At 36.4% G+C, this 26,883-nt stretch overlaps 1 protein-coding gene across 3 annotated transcripts; it reads right to left on the bottom strand.

Annotated features, from left to right (window-relative positions):
- Positions 1–8: 8 nt before the first annotated feature.
- LOC117119956 (terminal uridylyltransferase 4-like) lies at positions 9–26,699 on the bottom strand. 3 transcript variants are annotated; one of them, XM_033264931.1, is made up of 22 exons: positions 26,579–26,699; positions 23,147–24,648; positions 21,695–21,811; positions 20,652–20,829; positions 20,359–20,511; positions 18,849–18,921; positions 18,195–18,435; positions 16,959–17,009; positions 14,726–14,897; positions 12,550–13,157; positions 11,585–11,681; positions 11,399–11,485; positions 9,915–10,015; positions 9,381–9,632; positions 8,524–8,637; positions 7,170–7,247; positions 6,366–6,591; positions 6,005–6,099; positions 5,335–5,527; positions 2,180–3,758; positions 1,420–1,746; positions 9–1,169 (listed from the first exon to the last, which is right to left on the bottom strand). In XM_033264931.1, exons 2-22 carry the CDS (start codon positions 24,623–24,625, stop codon positions 557–559), a joined length of 6,834 nt encoding a protein of 2,277 aa, XP_033120822.1. In that variant the 5' UTR covers positions 24,626–24,648; positions 26,579–26,699; the 3' UTR covers positions 9–556. The 3 variants fall into 3 exon arrangements, with proteins under 3 accessions (XP_033120822.1, XP_033120824.1, XP_033120825.1); XM_033264933.1 differs by having other exon boundaries at positions 26,496–26,589; XM_033264934.1 differs by lacking the exon at positions 26,579–26,699 and adding an exon at positions 26,501–26,572.
- Between the last annotated feature and the right edge of the window lie 184 nt (positions 26,700–26,883).

Raw genomic sequence — 26,883 nt, 5'->3', positions numbered from 1 at the left:
GACAGCATCACACAATTCATATTTAATTTTTATCCTTCCTCCTGACCAGAACTTGAGAAACCCGACAAATACATATTTTTTTTCTCACCCTGAAAAAAAAATCAATAAAATTTTATGAATATTTTGCATTAAATGATTTGTTTCACGGAATTCATTTAAAATTTTCAAAGGTAAAATTACCCATAATTCATCAGGTGATTCTAAAACTTAGTGAGCAGAAAAACAATATCAACAGTTATACAACCAGAGTATAAAAAATGTAACAGTCAACCAATGGCACCTTGAGAAAAACTACGATCAACTCCAGATACTTGCTTACTTACAGCAGCATATAAATTTGACCTGGAGAATTCAAGGATTAAAATAAGTAATTTGTGAACACCAATTTTTTAATTGCCATATAGGAGTAATCCTAGTGATCTGTGTTGTTAAACAATTAGGCTTAGAGTTGCTATGGAAAGCCTTGAAATCCTAGGCCTAGAGTAAACAAACGCCACACAGTTGGGACACACAGGCCTAGTGAGCCTTGAAATGGGGTTGATATACTAGCATAATTCTACTGCATGTCCTGTTGTCCGGCTTGATAGGCTCCAGTGTTTTGGTAGTATGTTCCTGCCGCTGTTGTGTAACTGTGCTGCTGTGCTGGGTACGGGTTACGAGATAACGGCTGACTTCTTACTTGCTGCCCATCTACGCCAGTATAAGCAACGTACGTGCTTTGTGGGCTGACCCACGGTTGGGAGCTGTACACAATGGATGTTGGCGTGGTAAATGGTTCCCAGTACCCGGGCTGATTCTTGCTAATGTCAGTGCTTCCGGCAACGGACATGGTCTGGAAACCTTGCAGATTCTGTGGTGAACCTGAATGTGCAGTCATGTCCCTATATGGCTCGCCAAAACCGTGCATGTTCGCTAAAGTAGTACGAGGCGGAGTTGAAGGAAATAGATAGGTGTCTGGTCTTGAATAAGATGTTGCTTCCTGCCGTAGGCCCTGCAGCTGAGGTAGATCGTACACAGTCTGGTGAAATGAGGTCTGCTGGGCCTGTTGCTGCTGATGGGTTTGGCTACTCTGTGGAGAAGCAGGAGGCGTTGTTTCGCGAGGTAACCACAGTGAGGAAGATGTTTGCGCTGGATTGGTTTGGCTGAGATCCTGTTGCCATGTTGCGACCCTGCAAGTGAGTAAAATAAATCAAAGTAGAATAGAATTTATTGGTATAAAACCAAAAATGTATTTAATTCATTGACTAATAAATTATCCAGATCTTTTTTATAATGACAAATAATCAGGCTAAAATACTTCCATGAAAAATTACAGCTAATAACAAGCATTAAGATACCATTGCAAATTGTGACATTTAATATCACTTTCTTTTACATATTAAACATTTCCTCCCCCAAAAAGATGTGAGGATTGCCAACCTGCTGGTTTGCGGCTGGTGCTGCCTCTCAATGCCTCCTTGACCTCTGGAATCGCTGGCAGGCTCTCCCCAGGGAATGGACGACTGTCTTGTGTTGGTCTGCCACAGGTTTGTGCCAGTCCTGTTAGGCTGTTCCGAGACTAGATTTGACGATTCGTATGTAACATTTCCCGGCTGTTGGTATGTGCTTGGTGATATATTGGTTGCACCTGCGTTTCTTTGCGGACTGGGAGGCGGGGTCTGTGGTGAGCTCATTGCCGGGTGGTTTCCAGATGGAATGCGGACTGGCTGACTTTGGATGTTAGAATTCGTATACACCTGTGATTGTCTGTGAATAATAAAATAATAAATTTTTATTAGAGAGTAATAATCTATACAAAAGCAACAACAAACATGATGGCAGTTCATTATTTATATATACAGTATTGATGACAGCATTCACAAAAGTAATGACATCGTTCACCAAAATGATGACATAGAGAAGTAAAAACACAAAAGCAATAACAGTTAAAAGATACTGAAACAGTTCATTCTTCACACATAGTGATGACATCACTCACCTAAGTTATAACATCATTCACATCAATCATCGGAACGAATCAGTAGAAAACCAACGAAAGTACAGCAAAACGTTCATTAACATTTCCTTATCTATTTTGTCACACATACACATTAAATGTTTAAATAAAAAGTTAAATACAATCACATAGAGGAATGAGAGCATTCAATAACTGAAATATAAATTAATGTTATGAACTTACACTGCTGAATTCCAACGTTGATCTGTTGTGTGGCTGCCCCATTGCTGTTGTTGTGGACTAGTCTGTTTTGTTGCTTCCCACTGCAAGCCTGCCTGTTGTTGCTGCTGCTGCTGCTGCTGCTGTTGATGCTGTTGCTGGTGATGTGGAAATTGCTGGTTCCACTGCTGCTGCATCAGGCTTAACTGGAGCAGCTGCTGCTGGTGGCTCAGCCGTCCTGCATCAGATCTCGCTTGATCTTGGCGCGACTGTTGCTGCTGCTGGTGATGCTGCTGCTGGAATCTGGTTGACTCCAAACTACTTGCCTCACTCTGCACAATACCTTGTTGTTTCTGAAACGTTGTTGCTGATAAATGGTGTTGTTGGTGTTGCTGTTGTAATAACGCATTTTGTTGGTGTTGCTGCTGTAATAAGGTATTTTGTTGCTGTTGCTGCTGTTGCTGTTGTTGATGTTGCTGTGCAAGTTGCTGCTGCTGGAAATTTGCAAGAAAATTAACCTGGTCAGGTGTTAAGCTTTGAGGCATAATTTGCTTTTGTTGCTGCTGCTGTTTTTTGGGTAATCCTGCTCTGGGTGGGCTTTGAGTTTTAGGCTCAGACAGCCTAGGCTGGTGTTCAACTTTTTTTGACGGCACTTTGTCAGACCAGAAAGGCTTCACTTTGGCCTCTTCGGGCTGGCTGGTAACCAAAGGCTTTCCTTTAGCTGGCTCACTACTAGTTTTCTTCTGGTCTTCAATCTCTTTAGATAATTGCGTTATCATCTTTAGAAATTGCTCTTTCTCCTCAGGGGTTTGTCCTTTGTTGTGTGACGGTGCCGGTGGGCGTGTCATATGTTGCGAAAATGCGCCACTTCTTTGCGGCCGTGGAGCCCTGAGACCCGCAGGATGGCCCTGGGGTTGATTGCCATGAAAATTTGGTCGCACCTTTAACTCCTGCTGGATTTGATTTGGGTTCCGCATACGAGCCACATGCTGCGAGGATGAGTTTCGAGCAAATGGAATGATGGGAATGGTAGGATTTTGTGGGCGTGGAAATCCATATCTCGGCTGATTGACAGACGATGGATGCTGATGAACTAAAGGTTGAACTGTTGCTGCTGGCTTCTTAAACGGCACTTGTTTGCTCTCTTGTTTCCCAGGGACACGATCAGCACCTAGCAATTTCGGTACTCCCATTGCCCATTGTCCTTCTGGGCCTTTAACTTCATGCGGGGCTTTCCCCAGTGCAGGATACGTTGAAGCTGGTGGGGGACCCCTTAACTTATCACCCGCTATGTTCTTTGACTTTGCCTGTTGTGTTTTTGATTCCTGTTCTTGTGTCTTCTTTGGTATAGTAGTAGGCTTCTCTTCAGGCTTGGCTTTTTGCTCTTGTTGTTTATGTTCCTTCCAACGTTCACCTATTGTTGGTTGTCTTGATTGCTGATGTTTGCCATCATGTGTTGGGACATGCTGGCCCTGTATATGTACCGTCAACATTCTTGGGTCTCCAGGTTTGCCCGACTTTGCATTCGGCAATGAAATAGACCTCTGAAAATTTTTCACTTGTTGGAAATCCCTTCGATTCATATCTACCTGCTGTCGTGGATCTATCAAGGAAACAGAAAATGTATTAAAACCAGAGCCTTAGCTATCAATGTTCCTATGCAGAATAATAGTAAAGTTACATATGACTGAAACTGTACATAATAATACACATAATATTTCAACTAAAAAAACCAGGCAGATTGTTGTGTTATGCTTTGGTAGTGAAAATGTATACAGTAATCGATACATCAACTGTGACACTTTTTAACCTTATGGATTGTTTTTAACTTTCACAGGGATGCATCCGGGGCACAAGTTATACATATAATACTATAAACATAAGCGTGAAATTTTTACGCAAGTTACAAATACAAATAAATTATGGTTTGTTATATAATATATATATAGCTCATTTTGCTGAGCTATGCTATGTGAACTCCAAATTAAAAAAAAAATCTTGAGTTTGTAACTACAAGCTGCTGATACCATGGTGGATTAGTCATTAGAATTATTATTTTAAACTAAACTTGTTTACCGCAATTCCATTAAAAAACAGTTGAAAATAAAATATGAAGCAAGCCATCACTTGACTTTTTAATTAGTGATCAACAAAACTTCAAGTTCAGGTCACAATGTCTGTGTATAGAAAATAGTTTTAAAATGTATAAACAAAAAATAAAATTTTATAACAATATTTGGTTTTATTTGAAAATTATTAGACCTATTTACTAAATGCAGTATCAATAAACACCGTACTTTGTTATGATAGAACTGATTGTCAATGGAAACTTGATATTTTCCACAGGCAATGTGGGCCAGTCTGTCAAGATTGAGTGGGAATATAGTGATGGATGGCTATTTAGAAAACTCAATAAAATCAAGGTAGTTGTCTTTTCTTCCATTTCTGGTATAATAATCTCTATATTAACGTAATAAACCTAACCAGAGAACTACCAACGCAACTGTCGAGTTAAAATAATATTTTGTTAAGTTGAAGAATCACAACGATTAAATTAATTTCCAGGTTTTTATCAAAGGTAAATTCAGCTAGGCTCTAGCGTGTTTGAACACGCTGCTGCACTGTTGGTTCATGTTAGGCCTAGCCGTCGTCAGCCTATCGACGCTCAATGGCAGGGGATAGCTAGGCCTATGTATTGGAAACTGACACCAGATCAAGTTTACGAATTTTTCAATTTACGAACACCCCTTGGTACCAAGGGGTACGTAAAATGGACGTCTTACTGTAGTTCCTACTGCATTACATTCATAGGAACTAATAATGACTACAGGTCTCCCTCTAATGAAAGACTACTCCAATTAAAACCACCTCCAATTAAAGACCACTTTTCTGTGGTCCCAAATTAACAAATGTCTTTTATTTTTATTTTTCTAATTAGAGACCAAAGCTGCTAAAGACCATGAAAACCCCGGTCCCAAGAGTGGTCTTTAATTGGAGGGAGACATGTATATGAATTAATAATATCAATAATACTAATAATAATAATAATAATCAGAATATATAAATATGATGAGGGTGGTGATGATGATAATAAGATGATAATAATGACGATCATGAATGACGCTGACTAAGAGAATCATAATGATGCCATGATGCTGATGGAGATCCAAAATATATACCTGTATTTTGTCGATTGAATTCTTGTCGATATCTTTCGTTGTCCTGGTTGCCTTGTCTTTGAGCGGGGGGTTTTCTTTCACGTTTGCGGGGGCAGTCTTTAACAAAGTGCCCAACACGTCCACATAAACGACATAACCGGTCATCAGGTGGATTACAGCCATCAGTTAAAATATCAACATTGAAAAATATACGCTGAAATTATAATGATAGCAGAATAAATGCTGCATTATCTATACTCCACACAAGTATCTTTCATTTCTTTTGAAGGACAAAAATAACAGGATAAGCACAAAACAGGGGAAGATCCAGAGATTGTCTAACCGGGGGAGGGGGGCCAATCGAGACAACTCTACCCTAGGGGGATCGGGGTGGGATGCCCCAGGGAAATTTTTCTAGACACCAGGAAAACTTCTGAGGTGTTTTGGGCGACCAATAATTTCTTTTTCTTTTTTTATTTTTGCCCCCCTTTTCTTTTATTTTGTAAAAGCAGGAGCCGGGGAAGGCCAGGGCCACTCCCTTAAATCTGCCCCTGCTGAAAATTGAAGCTCATCAGGTTGTACATGGTATCTTCTAGACTAAAGGCCTTAAGAATGCATTCATTCATTCATTCATTCAGTAAACTTTTGTTTGACCATTTTGAAAAGTTTGTACATAATTTGATTGTCTTACGAAGTCTTGCAGGAAATTATGGCTGGGTGGTAGAGGACGAGGCGTGCCAAAGTGTTCCCTAGCTTTCTGGAATACCAGCATGATGTATGAATTCACTGTAACAAAAAAAAAAAAAACACTGTTAGAAATCAAAAGCAGATATAATAACTATGTTATGGTACAATACTAAGTAAGGTTGTGTAAAAATCCAGAAAGTGCCAATATCCAACCAGAGACAAAGTTTATGTTGGATGATATATAGGTGCATCTTTAATACACCGTGTTGAAATTGGGTCAATTCCATTATTTTTTAGGTAAGTTCCACATACATATATATTCCATATACAGGATACAGGTAAGCATTCACAAAATTTGGACTTACTCTTCCTTGAGACTCCGCCACCAAGGTTATGGTCCAAATCAAAAGGATCTTCGATAGCAATGGAACGCGACGACCACAGCTTCTCAAACTTGGTGAGGTACTTCTTCTGGCGGATGCTGACCACGTACCGCCTGAAGTCAAAACTTTCAGTGTAGAAACGAAGAAGTCCTAACCACAGTTCTCCCACTGAACATTTGTTCTTTCCGTAGTTCTTCCAAGCTGATTTCTGTTTGAGAAGCATAAAATATATATTTACCGTACATTCTAGCATATACAGTGATCTGCGTATACAGCCAGGCACGCATTGCGCCCGGGGGTCGTCGGCAGACTCAGTTCTATAACGGACACAAAACGCTACAACGCGCGGACAATGGATCGTTTTTTTTTATGACAATCCGTTAGACTGTCACCGACAATTTGCATACGGCGTCTCGTCGTTTAAAGCTGACAGGGAGCAGAGATAAATTCTACGGCCGACGGTCGTACAAACGTCGTACGACGTAGTGAGTGCTTACGACAACTCCCGCGTTTATGAAGATTTTTGGACAATTTTTTGTATGTCAGGTAAGTCCGCCATCTCTCACTATGAGAATTCCTACTTTTTGCTACCATTTACGTCTTGATACTGCATCTAGCTGGCTAAAAACAGAGCTAAATGTAGGACTAATCTTCCAAATAAATAATACCATTTTATGTGCTTTCAAAAGTTCATCAAAATGTTATTTCCCTGCATTTAAAATTGTGTTCGTTCAATATTTTTTCTCTAAAAGTTAGCTAACGTACCCATTTTGTAAACATACTCACCAAATTTTGGATGTCACTGAAGAACCACACATTCCTTTCATCAACAATTTCAGTAGGTCTTTTCTCATTTGAATACAGCTAAATAAGAATAATATAATATAAATACCAGAGCTTTGATGCACTTAACATTAAATATTTAAAAAAATAAGAATTTACCCCTCTCTGCAAACTTACTCTTGTTTTTTTCTTTTTCTTTTTTTTTTTTTTTTTTTTTTTTTTTCTTTTTCTTTTTTTTTTTTTTTTTTTTCTTTATGTAATAGTTATAACCAATGTTTATGATAATATTTGATGTAGAGATTGCCAAAAGTAGTTTGGAATTTTAAAATCAGAGTTCTGATTTCACACTGTCCACTGTGTCTATAGCTCTCTCCACAAAAGTCTGTACAACTGACAGGTTTAATGCTAATGTGTAGACCACAATTTGCAACATGTTATATCCACCAGATAGCTATGTTTGTAGGTATTTGATCCAAAATTGGAGACATATACTATTGAGTACACTGAAGCACATGCTAGATATGTAACTGATACAGTAGCATTTAATATAGTACCGTAAAACCTAAAATTGAAGCCTGGGCTTCTTTTTTTTTTTTGCGAACTTTGGATGGGCTTCTTTTCGAGGCTACTTTTGCGCAGTAAAGAGTGAGAGGGGGGGGGGAGCCTTCTTTTCAAAACTAACGCTTTAAATTTTGGGAATTTGTATTATAAAACAATAATTAAGGCCACTGTAACATCAATCTGTATTATTGAGTGAATTAACTGGCATTAAATCACCTAAACTACTGTATAAATCAAGTTTGAATCAAAATTGATTTTAATTTATTTTGTTTTTTGATACTCATGTGCAGTGTACATATTGTGCTATTTCGGACAGAAGACTATGCTATCTTTTCAAAACTAATATTGCACATAAAGAGGGGCTTCAATTCGAGATGGACTACCTCTTGAGATTAAGGTAATTGGGCTTCAATTCAAGGTTTTACGGTATATACAATGGCATAACTAGGGGTGCATGAGGGATGCACCACCTAGTTATGCCACTTACAGTATACTCGTGCTCCCCACATAGTTCAAAGCAAAAAAAAATCATACTCAAGTATTTAAAAAAATCACCTTATTTTGCAAGCTAGCTCAACCCCCCGCCCCCAATTTCAAGACTCTTAGCTACGCAACTGAAATATCTGATCAAACATTGTTATATGCCTATATATAGTCATGATGTGCATATATATGGTCATGATGTGATGTCATCATGACCATATTTAACATTAGGCAATGTTATTTCCAAATAAAATTTTATAGTTGCGATAGGGCTTAATAGTCTATGCCTGGTGATGATAGCGACTGGTCTTACCTCCTGAAGAACCGGTATGACAGGTGGATCACACTGCTGCAGGTAGAAGAGCACCATCAGTGTGTACGCATATGATGAGAGACTCCCTCTAGAGGCATCTCCTATCATACAATTCTGAAAATGCAAACATTATCATATAGTCAACACTTTTGTGATGTACACTATGTTTATGCTCTTTTAGAACCATTACCTGTATGATTAGCACGGTTTAAAACCCTTACATAACTTTTTTTTTTAAAAAGAATCGTATTGGTTCAGAGAAATAAATCTGTTTAATTTCAGAATTCCAGAAAAAGGTAAATGATTTATTACTTGCTAATAGACAAAAATATGTAAACTATTTGTTTATAATATCTTACATATAAAAGAATAACAATGGCTTTGAAACCCAGTACATGACAACTGCAAAAAAATAAGCTCCCAGTGGGAGGTTGTTTATACGGCTTGACATGTTTTTTTGGGTAATTTCTATGTGAGATTTGATTACTGTGAAACTTCTGATTGAAACTCTTGGTCAGTACTATTAGGCAAAAGTAAACATTAGGCTTTAAAAAAACGACTAATCCATCCACGTTTTCTGTGTTGGCAATTGACATGAATAACTGTGCAAGCTAAAGATTACTGACAGCTTTAGCCTAGGCATGGCATCCTATTTTATAAGCTTACGTTTGGAGAAGGTTAATTTCTATCTTTAACTTATTATGATGTGGGGGCAATAGACACAAAAAGGGCCACAAATAAGTCTCATTTCAAATATTCCTCTTATAATCAATTTGGTATGTGTTACTGCTTACAACAAGATCACACATGCCTACAACTTAAACTATACAACAACAAAAAACTTTTTTTTCGTGCACCTTAGCAAAAGCTTTGATGGTAAAGCCAAGTTGTTTCACTCGTTGGTCAATGTTGCAGTAGGTTTTGAGCATCTGTGTGTTGTGCTGTGCGAGAGTGTTGTAGAGGCTAATATCACCCTCCAGTTGGCTCGGACGATGAACAAACTTCACAATGGGAACCTTAGCCGTCGTAATCGCAAAAATGTTGTACAGGTCACGTTTCTTCCTAAGGATGTTCCCAAGATCATCGATGATACATGGCACATTCAGAGCCTGAAGTGAGATAAAAAAAAAATTATATACTTTACCTTAGTATTTAAAATATTTAAATACTGTATATAAATAAATATACAGCAAAAACACAATCAGATATGTAAAGAAAGGTACTTAAACTGAATCTTTTTCTGTGTTTTTCCGTTACTTTTATACTGATTTGTGTAAGTGAGCCCTTTTTTATCTGCCATGCTGAAAGGGCTACCCACTTAATATATAGTTAAATTTTAAAAATCTCTCCTCGCTTTGAGGATGATATTACAAAAATATAATTAGACTTACCGAAGCATCTTTATGTGTACTCATGGTCATGCATATATCAAGATCACTTCCCTGAAAGCCAAAACCATTCTTGGAAGAACCAAATAAGGTGAGCTTGGCCTCTGAAAACAAAAAAAGGCAATAAATATTACTACAATATTTAATAAAATAGTGTATAAAACAAAGATGTGCGATACTGTAAATGGCAAAAAAAAAGCAAAATGATTGTTAAAAATAATGTTTTAATACCGGTTACTTTGCAGACAAAATGTAACAAGTTGTTGCATGCTGTAAAAATCTACTTTCCCAAATATTGCTAAACAAAAAAAAAATGTAATATTCATTTAAGATTACGATTCTTCTCAATACAAGCTACTACTAGCCTAATCTAGGCTTACATCAATGTAATGCATTAAGCATTAACATTCTCAACTAAGCTCCAGTAACTTAATATTGTTCCTATTAGTAACAATTTTAGTATAGAGTACTACAGTGTTACGTCATGATACCACGTGATACTACTCCGTTGCTATCATTGCAAAATGCGTTCAACCAGACGCCATTTTCTCCACAGACGAACAATTGATCCCAATTTCTAAAGTAATTATTAAGATGCTGTATCCTACATTTTCTTTGTAAATTTTAATTGATTAAATGTGTGGTCAATATGTAATATAATGCATGCTTTTGTGTTTTTAGTACATTTTGATGGTAAAATATTAGATTTTAAAATGCTTATTCCAGAAAGCCTATGAAGTCATTTAGGCGTAATGAACGTTAATGTTAACAACAGAGAGCGCCACCTGGCGTTGTGACGACACGACTGTGGTACTCTATACATGGCAGAACTTGGGTTTAAAAATTCAAATATAAATTGTGAAAATAGTTTAGTTTAGCCTACAGTAGGCAGAGATATGCAGTTCTAACCAAGACAAAGGGCTGTGCACCTTGTGTGGGGTCTGTTTCACCGAAAGAGGTTAGGCTCTAGTATTAGTAGAGCCAATAGCAAAATAAGATACCTAATATGGTACACTTGCGGAATATCGGGAACTTCTCCAACATTGGTACATAAGGCAAGACATTTTTATACCGTATTTCGCAAACTTATTATTTTAAAGATAAAGATAAAAATAAAAGTAAAATTTTGTTGTCTTGTTTAATAGCAAACAGTTTTCCAAAAAACATTCAGATGGAGGACAAAATAAAAATAAAATATTATTGGTGAATGTAAACAGTGTAGTAATGGGGTGGTTAAATACTTTAAATTTATATAATTAGGAAGAAATATACATATCTTATTTTTTTAGATTTTATGGCAGCGGCGGGCATAATAAAAAATAAAGAAAAACTTGAATTTTTTTCTGGCACTAAACATTAGATTTAGGGTTAGTATCTTTGTAGAATTAGCAAAATATTCAGTCATTGAACTTTCCACCTCATTTTTTACTGGAAATTGTGAACATAACAAACATAAAACTGAAATATGCAGATAATGTAAAGAATACCTGGATAATTCCTCCTGATGTGTGACTGCAGTCCATTTACAATGGTGTCACGATTCCTATGCTCTGCGTCCTTCAATTCAAACTCACCTACAAAATAAGATTATAAAAAAATAAATAAAAAAACGGCTTAGGAAGTAAATTCATCATAGCAAACTAATAGTGGTAGCTTTTTGTTGATATACTTACATGGTATTTGTGTACACAACCCATCAATCCGTTTCATGTATCCACTGTGCATGCGAGGCAAAGGTTTCAGTGTTGGAAAGTCATCATCAGGACAATTCTGTATAAAAAAGATTGTGAATAAAACATTAAATGCTTTTAACATCAACTGATATGGATGTGATAAACATGTGCAAATTAATTATACACATACTGATGAATGGTTATGATGATGTTGATGATGACGATGGCAGCAATGGCAATAACAAAAAAAAAAAATTTTAGTAAAAGCAAAAATTTTAATAATTATTAATGAAGTGTTTGTATATTGAGTACAAACTACAAAATATTAAATACATAATAATAAAGTGAATATATCTAATATTTTAAAAGTGCATATTAAATTACAAAATAAACAAAATGATAATAACTTTAACTAAAAGCAACATGTGACTCAAATTAGCTGTATACATTGCATTTTTTGTTACACAGGATTAGGATTTCACGGTTTACACTCCTTTCAAAAGATCTTAGCTCACAAAATAGGAGGAATGAAATTGGCATGATATTGATCGTGTCTTTGTCACAAACTCTATATTCTCACATATCAGATGATGCTTCAAACAGCAAATTATGATTGAAGAAAAGGTGGTCGTCTTATACTAGCAACAAAATCAAATCGTTGGTTTTTAAATCATTTTTGTCTCGTGCTTTACAACTGAAATTAACTAACTGTTAGTACGAATGGACAGAATTTTAAATGTAGAGAAAATAAAATTTTGAGGAACATTCAAAAGCCCATAAATGGTATCATTTGGAAGATTTGTCATACACTTGGCTACGTTTTAAACTTCAGCCAGTCAGATGCAGTGTCAAGAATATAAAAAGCAGCAAAAAAAGTAGGAATATCGATAATGAAACATAGAGGTCGGCTTATAAGTCCGACACGTTAAAACATTCTAGTGTGAACAGATACTGTAAAACTTTACCTTGATTGAGTGTCCGTGTTTGTTGCAATGTGAACAAAACACATTGACTTGTTCTCCATTAGTAAGTATAACAACATCAAATGCAAATTCAAAATTTTCTGGCACTACATCTGGTGACTCCTTCAAAGCTGCTTTCGTTTTGTCCGCTTCCCTGCCATCTGCTTCTGGTTTCAGAGCAACGTCTGAGGTGTTCTCTCCTTCAGTGCTTCTCTCTGCTTCGCAGATTTTTATGGCATTTTCGATGATCTCGCGTCCAAACTGCTTAACCTCCTCTGAGACTTCATCATCTGCCGATATCTCATCAGCTGCTTTTGAGGACTTAGTGATGACATTCCCATCTGATGCATCCGTGGCAGCATTTGGTGTCTTTCCACCAACTGCTTCCGATGCAGTTGATGAACTGTCAGTTGGGAGTGCATCTGTTACTGAGGGTTCTGTCTTTGTCGGCTCTTTAGAAAGCGGTTTAGAATCCGCAATGTCCTTCTGTTTACTATATTGAGGGGTACCAAAGTACAGAAGAGCAGACTTGAATCTATCCATCACATATTTAAAGATGGTCGGTGAAGACAGGCTCTTAGCAACATTACGTTTGCTTGTGTTGTATGGATCTGAAGAAAAAAAAACACAAAATCAATTAATATACATAACATAAAAACAATGGTAAAAAAATCATTCAAATCGGACATTTCCTTATGAAGTTACAAGTGTTTCAACATACGTTTGTTTAAAGAACAATATATGAGAAATCAGCCTTCAAAGTTTATGATTTCAGGCATTTATCATGCAGAAACTACCATCAAATCCTTAAAAAGTGTTGTTTTAACATTGAAAATGGGGAAAATAACAGCATAGAATGATGTATAGATATGTAAAGATTAGTTTAGTGCAATAAAATAGATTTTTTAAAAGTTCCAGCATGTTTTGGCCATTTTCTCTGAAACACGATTTGCGACGAGTGACTGTTTTGGCTTGTCTTTGCCACATATATTCTGCCTGACTGATTTTCAGTGACTGTGGGAACAACTTATACAACATGTCCCATAGCTTAACTATTTATTAAACATACATATTTGGAAGATATTTTGAATGATCATGATAAATGTAATCTGTAGACAAAATTTGCAACAAAATTACAACATAAAATGTAGCATGGTGGCGTGATAATACAATCATTGTGTGCAATAAATTTAATTGATAATGTAATAACTGTATAGAAATAATTTATACATTATAAAAACATGTTGTTTCAAATTAAATTACCAACAACAGATGCTGATATCGTGGTAGACATCAGGAAATGGAAAAAGGTAAAAGACAGTCAAAGATTTTCTTAATAAGCTGCAGTATGCCTACAATTATCAAGAGCTGAAAAAAGAAAATGCTTGACATAAAAGAATGAAAGAGATGGATTCTATAGACCTATAAAAAAAAAAAGATGACTAGTTGTAGTAGAGGTAGCAGAGGCAGTAGTAGCAGCAACTGTAGCAGAAGTAGCAGCAGCCACTGTAGCAGTAGTAGCTGCAACTGTAGTAGTAGCAGCAGCAGCTGTAGCAGTAGCAGCTGCAGCAGTAATAGCAGCAGCTTTAGCAGTAGTAGCAGTAGTAACTATTGCAGCAGCTGTAGCAGTAGTAGCTATAGCAGCAGTAGTAGCTGTTGCAGCAACAACAGCAGCAATAGCTGTAGCAGCAGCAGCTGTTGCAGTAGCAGCTGCAGCAGTAATAGCAGCAGCTTTAGCAGTAGTAGTAGTAGTAGCAGTAGTAACTATTTTGCAGCAGCTGTAACAGTAGTTGTTGTAGCAACAATAGTAGCTGTTGCAGCAGTAGTAGCTGTTAAGGCAGCTGTAGCAGTAGTAGCTGCAGCAGTAGTAGTTGTTGCAGCAACAACAGCAGCAATAGCTGTAGCAGCAGCAGCTGTTGCAGTAGCAGCTGCAGCAGTAATAGCAGCAGCATTAGCAGTAGTAGTAGTAGCAGTAGTAACTATTTTGCAGCAGCTGTAACAGTAGGAGTTGTAGCAACAGTAGTAGCTGTTGTAGCAATAGTAGCTGTTAAGGCAGCTGTAGCAGTAGTAGCTGTAGCAGCAGTAGTAGCTGTTGCAGCAACAACAGCAACAATAGCTGTAGCAGCTGTAGCAGAAGCAGCAGCAGCATCAGAATGGTAGCACCAATGTTGACATTTACCTTCTATTGCAAGCCGTCTCTTGGATATTCGCATCTCCTCTCTTGTAATGGACGTAGACTTCCTTATGCAGATAACCTCATCCTCAATTTGATACTCAACACAGTAGAACTTCAACATGTCCAGCCACAGTTCCCCTACAGTCTTTGTGTTTGTTGTCTTGAAAATCTGTCCCTGAACAATTAAATGAGAATTTCAATGTAAGATTATTTTGCGGATTGAGAAATGATCAATTATTTAATTATAAATGAGAACGGAAATTATTTTGTGGAATGAGAAATGATAAATTTGTTGAGAGGTTGTTATTAACATAATAAAAATACAGCTACATTTAACAGTGTTCTCCCCAGGATTTGTTTAAGGTGTAATGGGAAAATGCGCGGCGACACATTGTTCGGCGCATAATATTCCACGGTGCCACAGTTGTATTAAATCCTGCTTTCCATATTATTAGGCCCAATAAAAAAAACCATCAGTTTATTAACCTCGTTCGTGCACATGTATTCTATAGTAGTGAAAAAAAATTTAAATTTTTGAGTAGAATTAATTATTGACTTAAATAAAATTTTCCATTCGGTTATGTATGTTTTTATTTTGTTATAGTTCATTTTCTGTACTTTACGTTATAGGCTACTGCACCAAAAAAATAACTTGACAGGTAACACACTAGGCCTAGGTATCTCTTGAAACAATCTCAAACTCTGCTCAAACCGCCAATGAGATCCCTTATCAGAAGCTTGCCATTTCGTTACCATGACAATAGAGTGGGAGATACCACAGCCAAACATGTGTGGCAGTGTGTGATGAGTCTTTTTGACATGGCAAACCTGCATGTGCTACTAATATGTTAATAATAATTCATTAAAAAAAATAAGACAACAATTAATAAACATTTTATTGTGTAGAAATGTATTTATTACCACGTAGAAATACTAATTTAGTTTTAGACAAATTAGAAACCAAGTTTAAGAAAAAAGTTACGTACAAGGAGAGAAAGCCACATGGTTAACCTTTCACCTAGTGCCACTGTTGCGTGATTGCTTTTGTTTTTTTGGATAAGGGCCAACTTTCACTGCCTGGACTTGAGAATGTCTGAAGTTGTTGTTGATGTTTATTTACAAATAAAACACATAAAATGTGTTATCATGAGTATACATGGAACACAAATAATAAACTGTGTTTTAAAAGGTTAAATAGAAAGAGTGATGTAGGCACAGTGAGTTTAAAAGGTAGAAATTAGTCAGAGAAGTAGGTAGGCTTAGCACAGCACAGTGAAACATGGTATCATTTTTTATGTTAAATAAACAAGGTGCAAGAGCTCAGACTTGTGGTTTCTTTGGCTACTGGCTTATAGTTTATCCTTTGTTAATGTCAAATTTACGGAAAGATAGAGTGCATTTCCCTTGTATTTTGAAATTGTATATGTAGAGCTTGTGTATAAACAATTGATAAACTGAACATTTACCAGTGATACTACAAGGTGTATCGGTAAATTTAAGCTGTAACAGTAAACTTGTTTACTGAATGAAGCTGTAACAGTAAACTTGTTTTCTGAGTGAAGCTGTAACAGGGCCGTTGCCCTGAGGAAAACACTGTTTAATACTATAAAGTTTTCTCTTTACTTCTTAAGCAAGGATCTACTACAACCCCTATTATTACCTTCTTCCTTACAACCTAATAAATGTGAATAGTAAACCTTAGATCTCAAGTTCAGACAGAGTTGATTTCCTTCTCATTTTGCTAATACAGTTGAACTAAGCCGAATTCAAAATGGCATTGAGAAGTTGTTGACCGAGATAAAATTTGACTTCCAGATTGTTAATCAATGGAAAACACAAGAATTTGTCATGTAATTAACTTAGAAATTATTCAAGTTAGTCAAAGTCAACTAAGGCAAATCTATAATTCTTTATTCAACATAATTATAGCTTGCTGTTTCTGGGTTTTTTCCATGCATTGCTGCTTCTGCATTATTCCCATATGCCTTGTGTAAACATACGCATTGTAATAATTACTATATGGTATATATACTCTGGAGGCAATAAAAAAACCTATAGTTCCCCGTGCTGTGTGACAACATGTATATTGTCTCTTCCGCAATTCTAATAATGTAAATGAAATAGCAAGATTGAAATTATTAAAGCCCTGGAGCTTTCTTAAGTGAAAATAATGTTGATTTTCTCTTCTTAATGAAGCAGTAGTTGTCAAAATATACGTTCGTTATCAATTAATTACCTGAGAGTTATCCTTAACTGTTGCTACATCAGAGTCCTTTAGTCCAAGCACCTAAAAGATTATAAAAATTAACATTGTTGAAAGACTGAGCTTGTGTATTGAACAATGTTTCATCACATTTAATAATAATAATAATAATAATAATAATAATAAAATAATAATAATAAAATAATAATAATAATAATAATAATAATAATAATAATAATAATAATAATAATAATAATAAGTGGGATTGTGAAGTGCATAATACAGGTCTCTATACGCTCGAGTGATTCGCAAATAAAGTCAAGAATTAAAGTAATTAATGTAATGAAAGAGCACAGCATTGACCCGACTTCAAACATACATGAAGCAACATGATCTCCTGATGCGTTTCCAATTTCAATGATTTCAAACAATAAAATAAGACTCATTTGTTTGCTGTACTTTCATGAATATTTAGTTTAATGTGTGTTTGTGTGTATTGTATTTGTTGACTCTTTGTTGTTATTGATTTGCTAAGCTACATCCACACTATCAAATTTTCTGTCCATATATAGTCATGATGAGTCCATATATAGTCATGATATGATGTCATCATGACTATATATAGGCATGTCACATGTTTTTGTGAAATGAAATTGAATAACCTAGACAGATCTTAAGACTCACTTGTTTGAATTAATGGCTCTACTTTCATAAATACTGTATTTAGTTTATGATGTGTGTGTATCGTGTTTGTTGTCTCCTTGCTGTTATTGATTGCTAGTTCATTATGTTGGTTGTGGTTCTTAATATGTATTGTGATTTGATAATTCTTTGAATAGATGAGGAGACATGGCTTGCATTTTGCAACTGTTAGGGAAGGTGGTGTAACATAAGTGCACAATAACAATTTAATTGGATCAGATATGTCTGAAACAGGTATTAGACAATGTCTGATAAAACATTGAAATGCCCACCTTTCCAACACACCTTTCCAGAATGTCATCAAACTTAACAACTGCCCCCAATCAGAACAGGAATACTAGCATGTCCTACAAATGGACATGTTGTCCCAAAAATTTTGTGTGACTTTCGCAACAATATATAAGGGGCGGGGCTTAATGTAAAGGTCCAATATCAGAAATACAAAAACTTAATTGTTTGATCAAATATGCATGGAACAAATATACACTGTCAGACAATTCATATCAGACATTGTGAAATCTGACAGACAATCTGATAATTATTATGTAATATTAGATTTATACTAACCTCATGAAGGACTGGTAGTACAGGGTTGGGGCATCGCTGTAGGTAGAAAACCGTCATAATGGTGAAGGAATACGCTGGAATGCTACCGTCTCCTTGTACGTCTATCTTACAGAGACGCGCCAGTTTACGTAGTCCAATGGCTAGCGGTTTGACACGTTCGTCCATCTCACTGTACGCAAGTAACAGCTTGCTCGACTTGTAAGCGTGGTCATTCATGATACTGATCTTCCCGGGTAGGCCGCTACAGTAGTAAAAGGCATATATTCATTTAACAACAATAATAATAATCTATTCGTTTATATTGTGCAAATTTCATTAAAATATGTTCAAATGCACATTACAATAAAATAGACTAGGGTACATATTCATTATATTCAACTAAAATCATTAGAACACTTGTGTTATTAGTATTATTTATACAAATACAAGCAAAAAGTACAAAGAAATGAAAAAAACAGATAACTTTTAGTGATGTCATTACGTTCAACATCATACCTTCATCATGCAATCTAAAGCTCTATTAACAAGTGTAAAACATTACCTTTTACTTATTTAGAGCAATTTTTTGCCAACATTTTTCATGTAATGGTGTTAAGGGAGACATTGGGAATTGAATGCAGGACCCTATAAAGATTTGAATAGAAGTTAACTTACCTTTCTGGTTCGATAAAATCTATACATGGAAACTTTGCCTCAAAATCTGGCTGCACCTCGGAAAACAATTTACCTGTTGGGTGAAAAGGCACAAATTGATAAATATTAGACCAGTTTTGGTGGTTAGAGAAGTTTTTAAAGCTATAAAATAGGAAAAAAATTAGCATGACCACACCGATAACTCCATAGGTCGATTGATTAAACTGGTGGGTGGCACTGTCCATCAAACTCTCATTGTGTTTTGATTGAAGGATGTACACCGCCATTCGTCCTTCAAAATAATATGCGAAGCTGTTGCGTGCATAATAGCATATGTGCACGTAAATTATCTAATCTAATCTAATCTGGTCATATATTTATAGCGTCTTTCTTTATGGACACGAAGCACTGTAAGTTTTCCCCTGGTCATTGGGACCACATACTTAAGTGTTGCTGCCATCTTGGTGCAGGAGCAGGCAACCCCACCATTTACCCATTTATACTCCTGGGTGGAGAGAAGTAACGTAGAAAAAGTGCCTTGCTCAAAGACACAAGCGAAATTCATAGCGAGGGATTGAAGCCACGAGGTTGGGAAACCAAACCGTTCCCTCTGGGCCAAACCGCTTACACAATATTTTACTATATGATCTTAGTACGTAAATAATAGGCCATGGGTCCCCAGGCCGAACATGTCAATGAATGACCATTGTACATTTTACAATTACATCCAGAAGAGATATTTCAGCCATTGGTCTTAAGTGCACACACTCTGTACACTTAACTAGAAACAGTGCAGAATTGTCTCCTAGTCAGGGATCTCAATTTGGACGATGTCATTCCCAGGTCATCTGGTTGTATTATTAGCTTTGTCAATCACATCTAATTTCATATTTATGCGCATGGTGATTCATATTGCGAGATATGATTATTTTGAGGTAGATTTTTGCTTGCTTGAATGCAAAAGTGCAGGAGGCCGTCCCAATATTCAGGAAACTCCAGTGACTTGGGACACCTGCCTAGTGTTCTATCTAATCATTACCAAACTGTGTGAGTGTCTTTAGAGGTAAATAAGATGAGATGCTGTTGCGGCTCCACGCTTTTGGAATAAACTGCCAATAAATATTCACTTGTGTTAGTTTACTGCTTTGTTCAAAAAAGCTCTCAGGACGCATCTGCTGTCGGCTGCTTTTTCCTAGTTCTCTGGTTTGTTTTGCTTGCTTGCTTAATTGTTTTAGTTTGATACTCCCATTACTTGAGCACCTGTGTGTAATGAATAGGCAGGCAATGTGCCTTAAATTGCCTGTAAACAGTGCGTGATATAGTGTGGTGTTTCTTTTCTTGTAGCTTTAGGTTCATGGTGGTAATTTTTGGTTCCCTTCTATAGCGCCTTGAGCACTACTGCAATGGATTTGTGCGCTTTATAAATCTTATTATTATTATTATTACAAGTACCTATTGACTTAAAACACCATCCCCACCTTGCCCGATTCTGATTGTAATTCCCTTAAATTGAATATCAAATTATCCTTACTGTTCTCTTTCATGAGGTGGGCAGCATCTACGAGGCCTTTGGCTGCTTTGTGTTCCTCCTTACTATCAACTGGCAAGATAAGTTCAATGTTCAGATCACTCTGCTTGAAACCAAATCCACTTACGGATGAGCCAAACAGACGTAAATCAACACCTGGGAATGACAATTGAAAACATCAATCAATTTTTTCCATCTATATACTGCCACTCCCAACAGTCAATTGCTCTTGACAAAATAAAAATTTACATTTAGTAATATTTTTTAATACCAGAAACCAAATTTTAAGCAAATACCTGGCATCTTCTCCTTGAATGCAGTTTTCATCCTTGCAACAGCAACGTTCCTTTTGTTCATGTCTTCATGAGACATGGCTTCCTGTTGAACTACTGCAACCAGGAGATGCGTGAGGGCGTCTAGGTGAGCAGGGCTTGCTTGTTTTAGCTTTTTGATAGCTTCATCAACTTTCATACTCTGTGGGCAAATAAATATAAATGATAGTGAGGATAAGTTAGAGGGTGGTAGCTAGCGAAATAAGGTATAACATAACTTCTTCAGTGTATTTTTTGTTCTAGCAAACTTTCAATGAGGCAACTAGTGCCCCCCACTTTTGAGGTTTAAGATTGAAATAGTGCAGGATTTCCTAAAATCTTTCACATAAATAAATATACATTCAAAATTAGTCCTGAGAATGTAATGACTGTCAAAAAAAAACCATTCTTGGAAAAGGCCTGGCAAAGTATACACACCATGGATGTGTCTTGAAAACAAACTGCATAGGATCCCCTACACGTAAGCCTAGAAAAATAATACCGCCAAGGGTTTTCGATAAAGGTATTATCTTAACCAAAGGTGGGCGAACTGCGGCCCACACACCCATGCAGATTTGTTGTGGCCTGCCAATATAAAATAAATTCCCTATATGTGCGGCCTGCCAACCACATTTGGCTAGAAAAACCCCTTGTTTCGTATGGCCCGACACCGATCATTTGTAAAAAGTAATATTAAAATTGGGGATAAAGTACACAAGAAACATCAGAGTTTGGGTGCGGCCCTCAGTGTAAATAAAAAATTCACTTTGGAGGACTCCGACCCACTTATGCCCACCCTTGGTCTTCACTTTATCTTCAGTAATCAAGTATTAATCCATAAATTTCCATTATGTAGATTGTTTGCATTTTAAAATGTGGCTTATCACTACTGCAGTAGATAAATAAAACCCATAGGTTTACCTGTACTACAGTACTTAACATTAGTTACTACTGTACCAGACATATTACTGTACATACAAGACCGAATTTATAAACATTACATAATAATAACTAATATTTATACGTACCTTAAATACTTTAACGTGCTTCTGATCGTTGATGTGTTTGTTACAGGCCGGGATGTTATCACAATGATACTGGCATAAACGACAGAAGAACTTTGCATTTGGAAACTTGGGATTTTTCTACCAAAGAAATTGGATACAATAACATGTTACGGTATATGCATATCAAAAACTCAAAATTACTATCACTGAGATAATATTTGTATAAATATTTATGATGGAACTATGATTACGGTATATAAATAAAAAAAAAATTTTGTTATTCCCAACTAACATCACACAAGTCACATGTAAATCTGTAGTTGACGCTTAACTGAGTTGGCAGATATCTGGTCTTTGAATACAAGAGTTGAGACAATAAATACAGCAATTGATAATAAATTTATTATCAATTGCTGTATTTATTGTCTCAATTCTTGACCATCATATCAGCCCAAGCAGTATTGAGTCATGATTCAGCATTTTAAAGAAATGTACTCAACAAATTTGACTGTCTCATTCATGAAATGCTATTTATTAGACAATTAAAACCCAGTCTGAATAAACAATGTGACTGTCAAAGCAAAACTTTTTATCTAAACACAGGGATTAATATCCCACTGTTATCAACTTTGACATTGTAGATTAGCTTTTTTCTGTTGATTATAGTTGCTGTATATTCTATACTTCATCATTTGATCTTGAAAATGACACCATGAAGGAGTCGAAACGTCGATCTTTTCTTTTTAGCGTTATTTTTATATTAAATTCTTGTATTTATTTTTATAATTAAATTTTGTATGTTAATTATTTACAAAATTGTAAGGCTCACATGCAATTTGGCTTTCGAGCCACGACTTGTGACCTCTTTCTTATTGATATTTTTTTTCTTATATGAATAAAAGTGAAATATAACAGATTCAACAAATAAAATATAGGTGCAATATCTGGGTAACTGTCTCCCAGAGCTTTGTTACATGTTATTAGGGAAAACATTATATGTCTCTTGTCCATGAGATAAGGGATGAGGGGGAAAGGGAGCTATTGCTGTTTGTCAGGGGACCTGACAATTTGTGATCAGCGTAGTTTAGGGGCTAAGCCCCCAGTGCCTGAAATAACTGGGCAATTTTAAGCTGTTTTGAGGCAATTTTATTAGGCATATGCACAAAAAATGTCTAAAAATAGAGACCAAAATACCTCAGTGCCAACAAGGAAGAAATTTCCTGACCTACAGTATGACACTCTTCACCCCATAATGTGAATGATCAAACCAAGTGTTGAATGTATTTATAATTGATGGCCTTTACTGTTTAGGTACGATGCAAAACTATGCCAACCCACCTCCCCCATGGACCTGAAAAGGTTGCACGTTCATTACCAGTGCAGTAATACAGTACAGTATAATGTAATTACTGCAAGACAAATGATGAAGTATTAGCATACACTATTAATCACATACATTGTATAAAAGCTTACCTTCTTCAGTTTAAAGACAAAATCTTTCTCTAGGTTCTTTTCTGCCTTGTTTAGTTGCAATTGAGGCTCAGTCTGAGTGGTTGCTTTATCCTGGATGGTACCATCTACCGGGTTGGTCACGGTTCCCTTGGTATTGTCTTTGGGTGCCGGTTTATTTGCTTTCTTTTTCTCTTTAACCTTCTCTTCTCTTTTATTCACCTTCTTTTGTTTCTCTTTGTCAGCTTTTTTCTCCTCCACTTCAATTGTTTTTAATTGTTTGTCAAGGTTCTTTTCTGCTTTGTTTAGTTGCAATTGAGGTTCTGTCTGAGTGGTTGGTTTATCTTGGATGGTACCATCAACCGGGTTGGTGTTTTCAATTTCTGCTATAGCTTTTGGTTCTTTTGGTTGTTCTTCTTTCTCCTTTTTAACATCAACTTCTGCTTCATCTGGTTTTGCCATTATTTTCTCTTCCTCATTTACTGTTGGGTCACCATCTGGTGTCTTCTCTTCTTTCCTAACTGAACTTTCTTGATCTTCTATCATAGTCACAATATCATCTTTTTTCTGAACCACATCATCCCCTTTCTCAACCACATCATCTTTTTTCTCAACCACATCGTCTTTTTTCTCAACGACATCTTTTTTCTCAACACTGTCGTCTTTTTTCTCAACGACATCGTCTTTTTTCTCAATACTATCATCTTTTTTCTCAACCACATCATCTTTATTCTCAACATCATTACATGTATTGTTATTCAGAATCGTAGGCTTTATATCCTGTTCATTGTGTGTTATACGTTCTACCATCTCTGGTTCTTTGGCACTATCATCGATCTTACTTCCAACATCAGTTACAACTGCTTCTTTAACTGATCCTTCTTCTGGTTTCTTTTCTTCAGTTTTCTCTTTCACATTGGACTCTTTACTACATTGTTCAGAAGTAGTTCCATCTAAAGGCGACTCTTTCTGCTCTACATCATTCTCTTCCTCTTTCGTGTCGCCCTCATTTTCTTTACAGATTACTCTTTCCTTCAAATCCTTACCTTCCTTACCCTCCATTATAAAGAGTTCGTCATTAGATTTCTCTACGTCATCTTCGTCTTTCTTACCATGTATTTCAATATTGTCTTCTTTCTTCTTATCACTACAGTTCTCAATTTCTTCACTTTCCTGAGGAATCAATTCTTCTTTACTCACGCTATCACTCTTATTCTCTCCCAGTGTTGTTGTTTTCGTTTCTTCACTGGCATCATCAGCTGTCATACTATTCTCAGGTTTTTGATTAATTTCTTCATCCTCCTGTTTTTCTTCCTCTCCAACTTGTTCAATATCTTTCTCCACATTGTTTTCTTTATCTTCTTTCAATATTTTAGCATCTCCTACTTCTTTCACTTGATCTGTAGATATGTCCTCCACTCCCTTTGTTACTGTCTGATCCTTAAGCTCGCCATCTAATTCAATATCTTCCAAATTAGTAGAATCACCTCCAGGTGATTCCATTGTCACTCAAATATAAACATAAACTGAAAATCAAAATAATTAATCCACAATTAGTAAAATTATCGTATTTGGCCAAGTAAAAAAAAAAAGAGTAGTTTCTAGACCTATATTTTCAAAAATGGAGAATGAGGTACTCTGAGATGGCAAATCCAAGATGGTCGATTGCAAACAGCTATTACTTTCTCACTTTTACCAAGTAGACACATTGAAAGCAGTTAAAAGAAGCACTAGACATGATTCATACCATATATATCCCTAACCACAAACGATTGAGAGAGGAATTTTACTGATGTGAGTTAGCCAGATTTCCGTACATTTCTTAAAAGCAAATAAAAAAAAAAAATTGGAGAGGCAGAGAAAATACAGTAGATGCGCGAGGAGGAGGGGGGGGGGGGGGGGGGGGGAGAGAAACTAGTAGTCGTTATTTTTTTAATTTGGCCTTAATGCTTGTATGCATGCTACCATCATAGGTGGATTCAACACCTGCCTCCCCCAAAATACTATAAATTTGTGAAGATTATGAAACGGAAAAAACATGACTAGCTTCTTGCAATTTACGGTAAGAGGCATTTATTCATACAATTTCGTACCATACTATTTCTATAATAGCTTCCTATTATTCCCCATGCATGTAAAATAGACCTAGCATTTTCGTTGATGAATGGGTGTACAGGACTACAGGTAATGTAATGTAAGGCCTGCGTGGGGAACATCCTCTGCGCAAAAATTAGGCCTACAAAATCTGTTGGCTCATTTTAAAAAAATAAGGGCCAATTTGCAAGCAAATTTTGCTGAAAATTAGGCTTTGACCTAATCTATAACCAAACTATTATGCAGTAGTTTACGATTCTGTGCACCTATTTTCCTAGCAATTTTCCATGCTACTAGTTTTGAGGTATCATCATGAACTAGTTTTGAGGTATCATCCACACAATTAAATAGTCTCTTTCCCAGCCAAACTGCGCAGGGAATATATATGCTGCGCCCAAATATTTGACCTAGGCTAGAAATCCGTCCACGCATTTTGGAAAATACGTGCCGTTTTCAGTTCAGATTTTGCAGAAAATTAGGCTCTGACTTTATCTTAATATACATAGGCTTATATATGTTTTATGCAGTAAATACGATTCTGTGCACCTATTTTTCTGCGCAAATTTGAGCTGGTTTTTGGAGTATCATTTGCGCGATTAAAAACTTTACAGTATGGCTTTCGAGCTAAAACAGTAGTAGGCATAGCCAAATCATAGTTAGTAATAGTAAGTTACACAAGCACAAGTCTGTTATTTATGCCATTTACTTTTAAACTTAACAGCAGCTGACGTTCAACTAGCTAGGCCTAGCCTAGTATGGTAAAGCAAGCTCCTGTGTTCTGTACATTCTTTCATCACTTTTCCTTCTTCAGGACAGCCTACTAGTACTAGCATACAGTAACTACTTGTAGGCCTACAGTAGGCCTAACCAAAAATAACTGTACAATACATTTAGCCTAGGCTATGTCACGACCTGAAAAGTCTAGGCCTAGGCCTATGGTTTTTCTTTAGCAAATCAAGGAGTAGGCCTAGGGCCTAGGCCTAGTACTGTAGTAACTTAGGTGGTAGTTGGTTTCAGCAGGCATTTTAAAATAAATTGTTAACATAGGCGAGGCCCAGACAAGAGCCCACAATTCGATTGTGAAGCCTGTTTTATTGATCTTATTCCGCGGCGTTTGGTTGGGCGGCCTAGGCCTAGCCTCGCTAGGCTAGGCCTAGTGGTGGTGGTGTGTGTAAACGACTGTCTGTGCTTTGCTGAAACATACTGCAAAAATCATTTAAATCGTCGTGCGAGCATAACAATGCCTACACAATTTACCTCAAAACTAGCTAAGAATTACCTTACGAGAATGCTCCTGATAAATTAACGTTTAATAATGATACATTAAACCATTAAAATCTAGTGAATTTCGTGAAAACTTACCCAGCCAGCAAAAACGAGCAAGCCGCCCTCAACAATGTATGACCCCAGAATCCAAGACAGGTCAAACAATAGTTATGGCAGAAAAATTAAAAGTGAGCTTTTTTTAATAATTATTATTTATTCCGCTACTCCGTCATAGAACTATATCTGAAAAGAATACTTGTCTATATAATAAGTATTTTAATGCTAAATTGTATTTTTTACCACATAATATGTTTAAAGATAATATTAATCTAAATGCCAGTTCGAGCGGATGCTCGCTCGAGTAAATGGCAGTTCGCGCGTATGGCTATTCGAGCGGATTT

This window comes from Anneissia japonica, unplaced genomic scaffold (assembly GCF_011630105.1).
Source record: "Anneissia japonica isolate Jap-2015-1 unplaced genomic scaffold, ASM1163010v1 scaffold287920_len488460_cov166, whole genome shotgun sequence".
NCBI classification, from domain to species: domain Eukaryota; kingdom Metazoa; phylum Echinodermata; class Crinoidea; order Comatulida; family Comatulidae; genus Anneissia; species Anneissia japonica.
This window is presented reverse-complemented; position numbering and strand designations above follow the sequence as displayed.

Coding starts and splice junctions, on each gene's coding strand:
- LOC117119956 (XM_033264931.1), bottom strand. CDS start 24,625: ATGGAATCACCTGGAGGTGATTCTACTAATTTGGAAGATATTGAATTA. Junction 20,830..21,694: donor AGCACGTTAAAGTATTTAAG/GTACGTATAAAT, acceptor ATTTGCCCACAG/AGTATGAAAGTTGATGAAGC. Junction 11,486..11,584: donor GTTGTGTACACAAATACCAT/GTAAGTATATCA, acceptor CTTATTTTGTAG/GTGAGTTTGAATTGAAGGAC.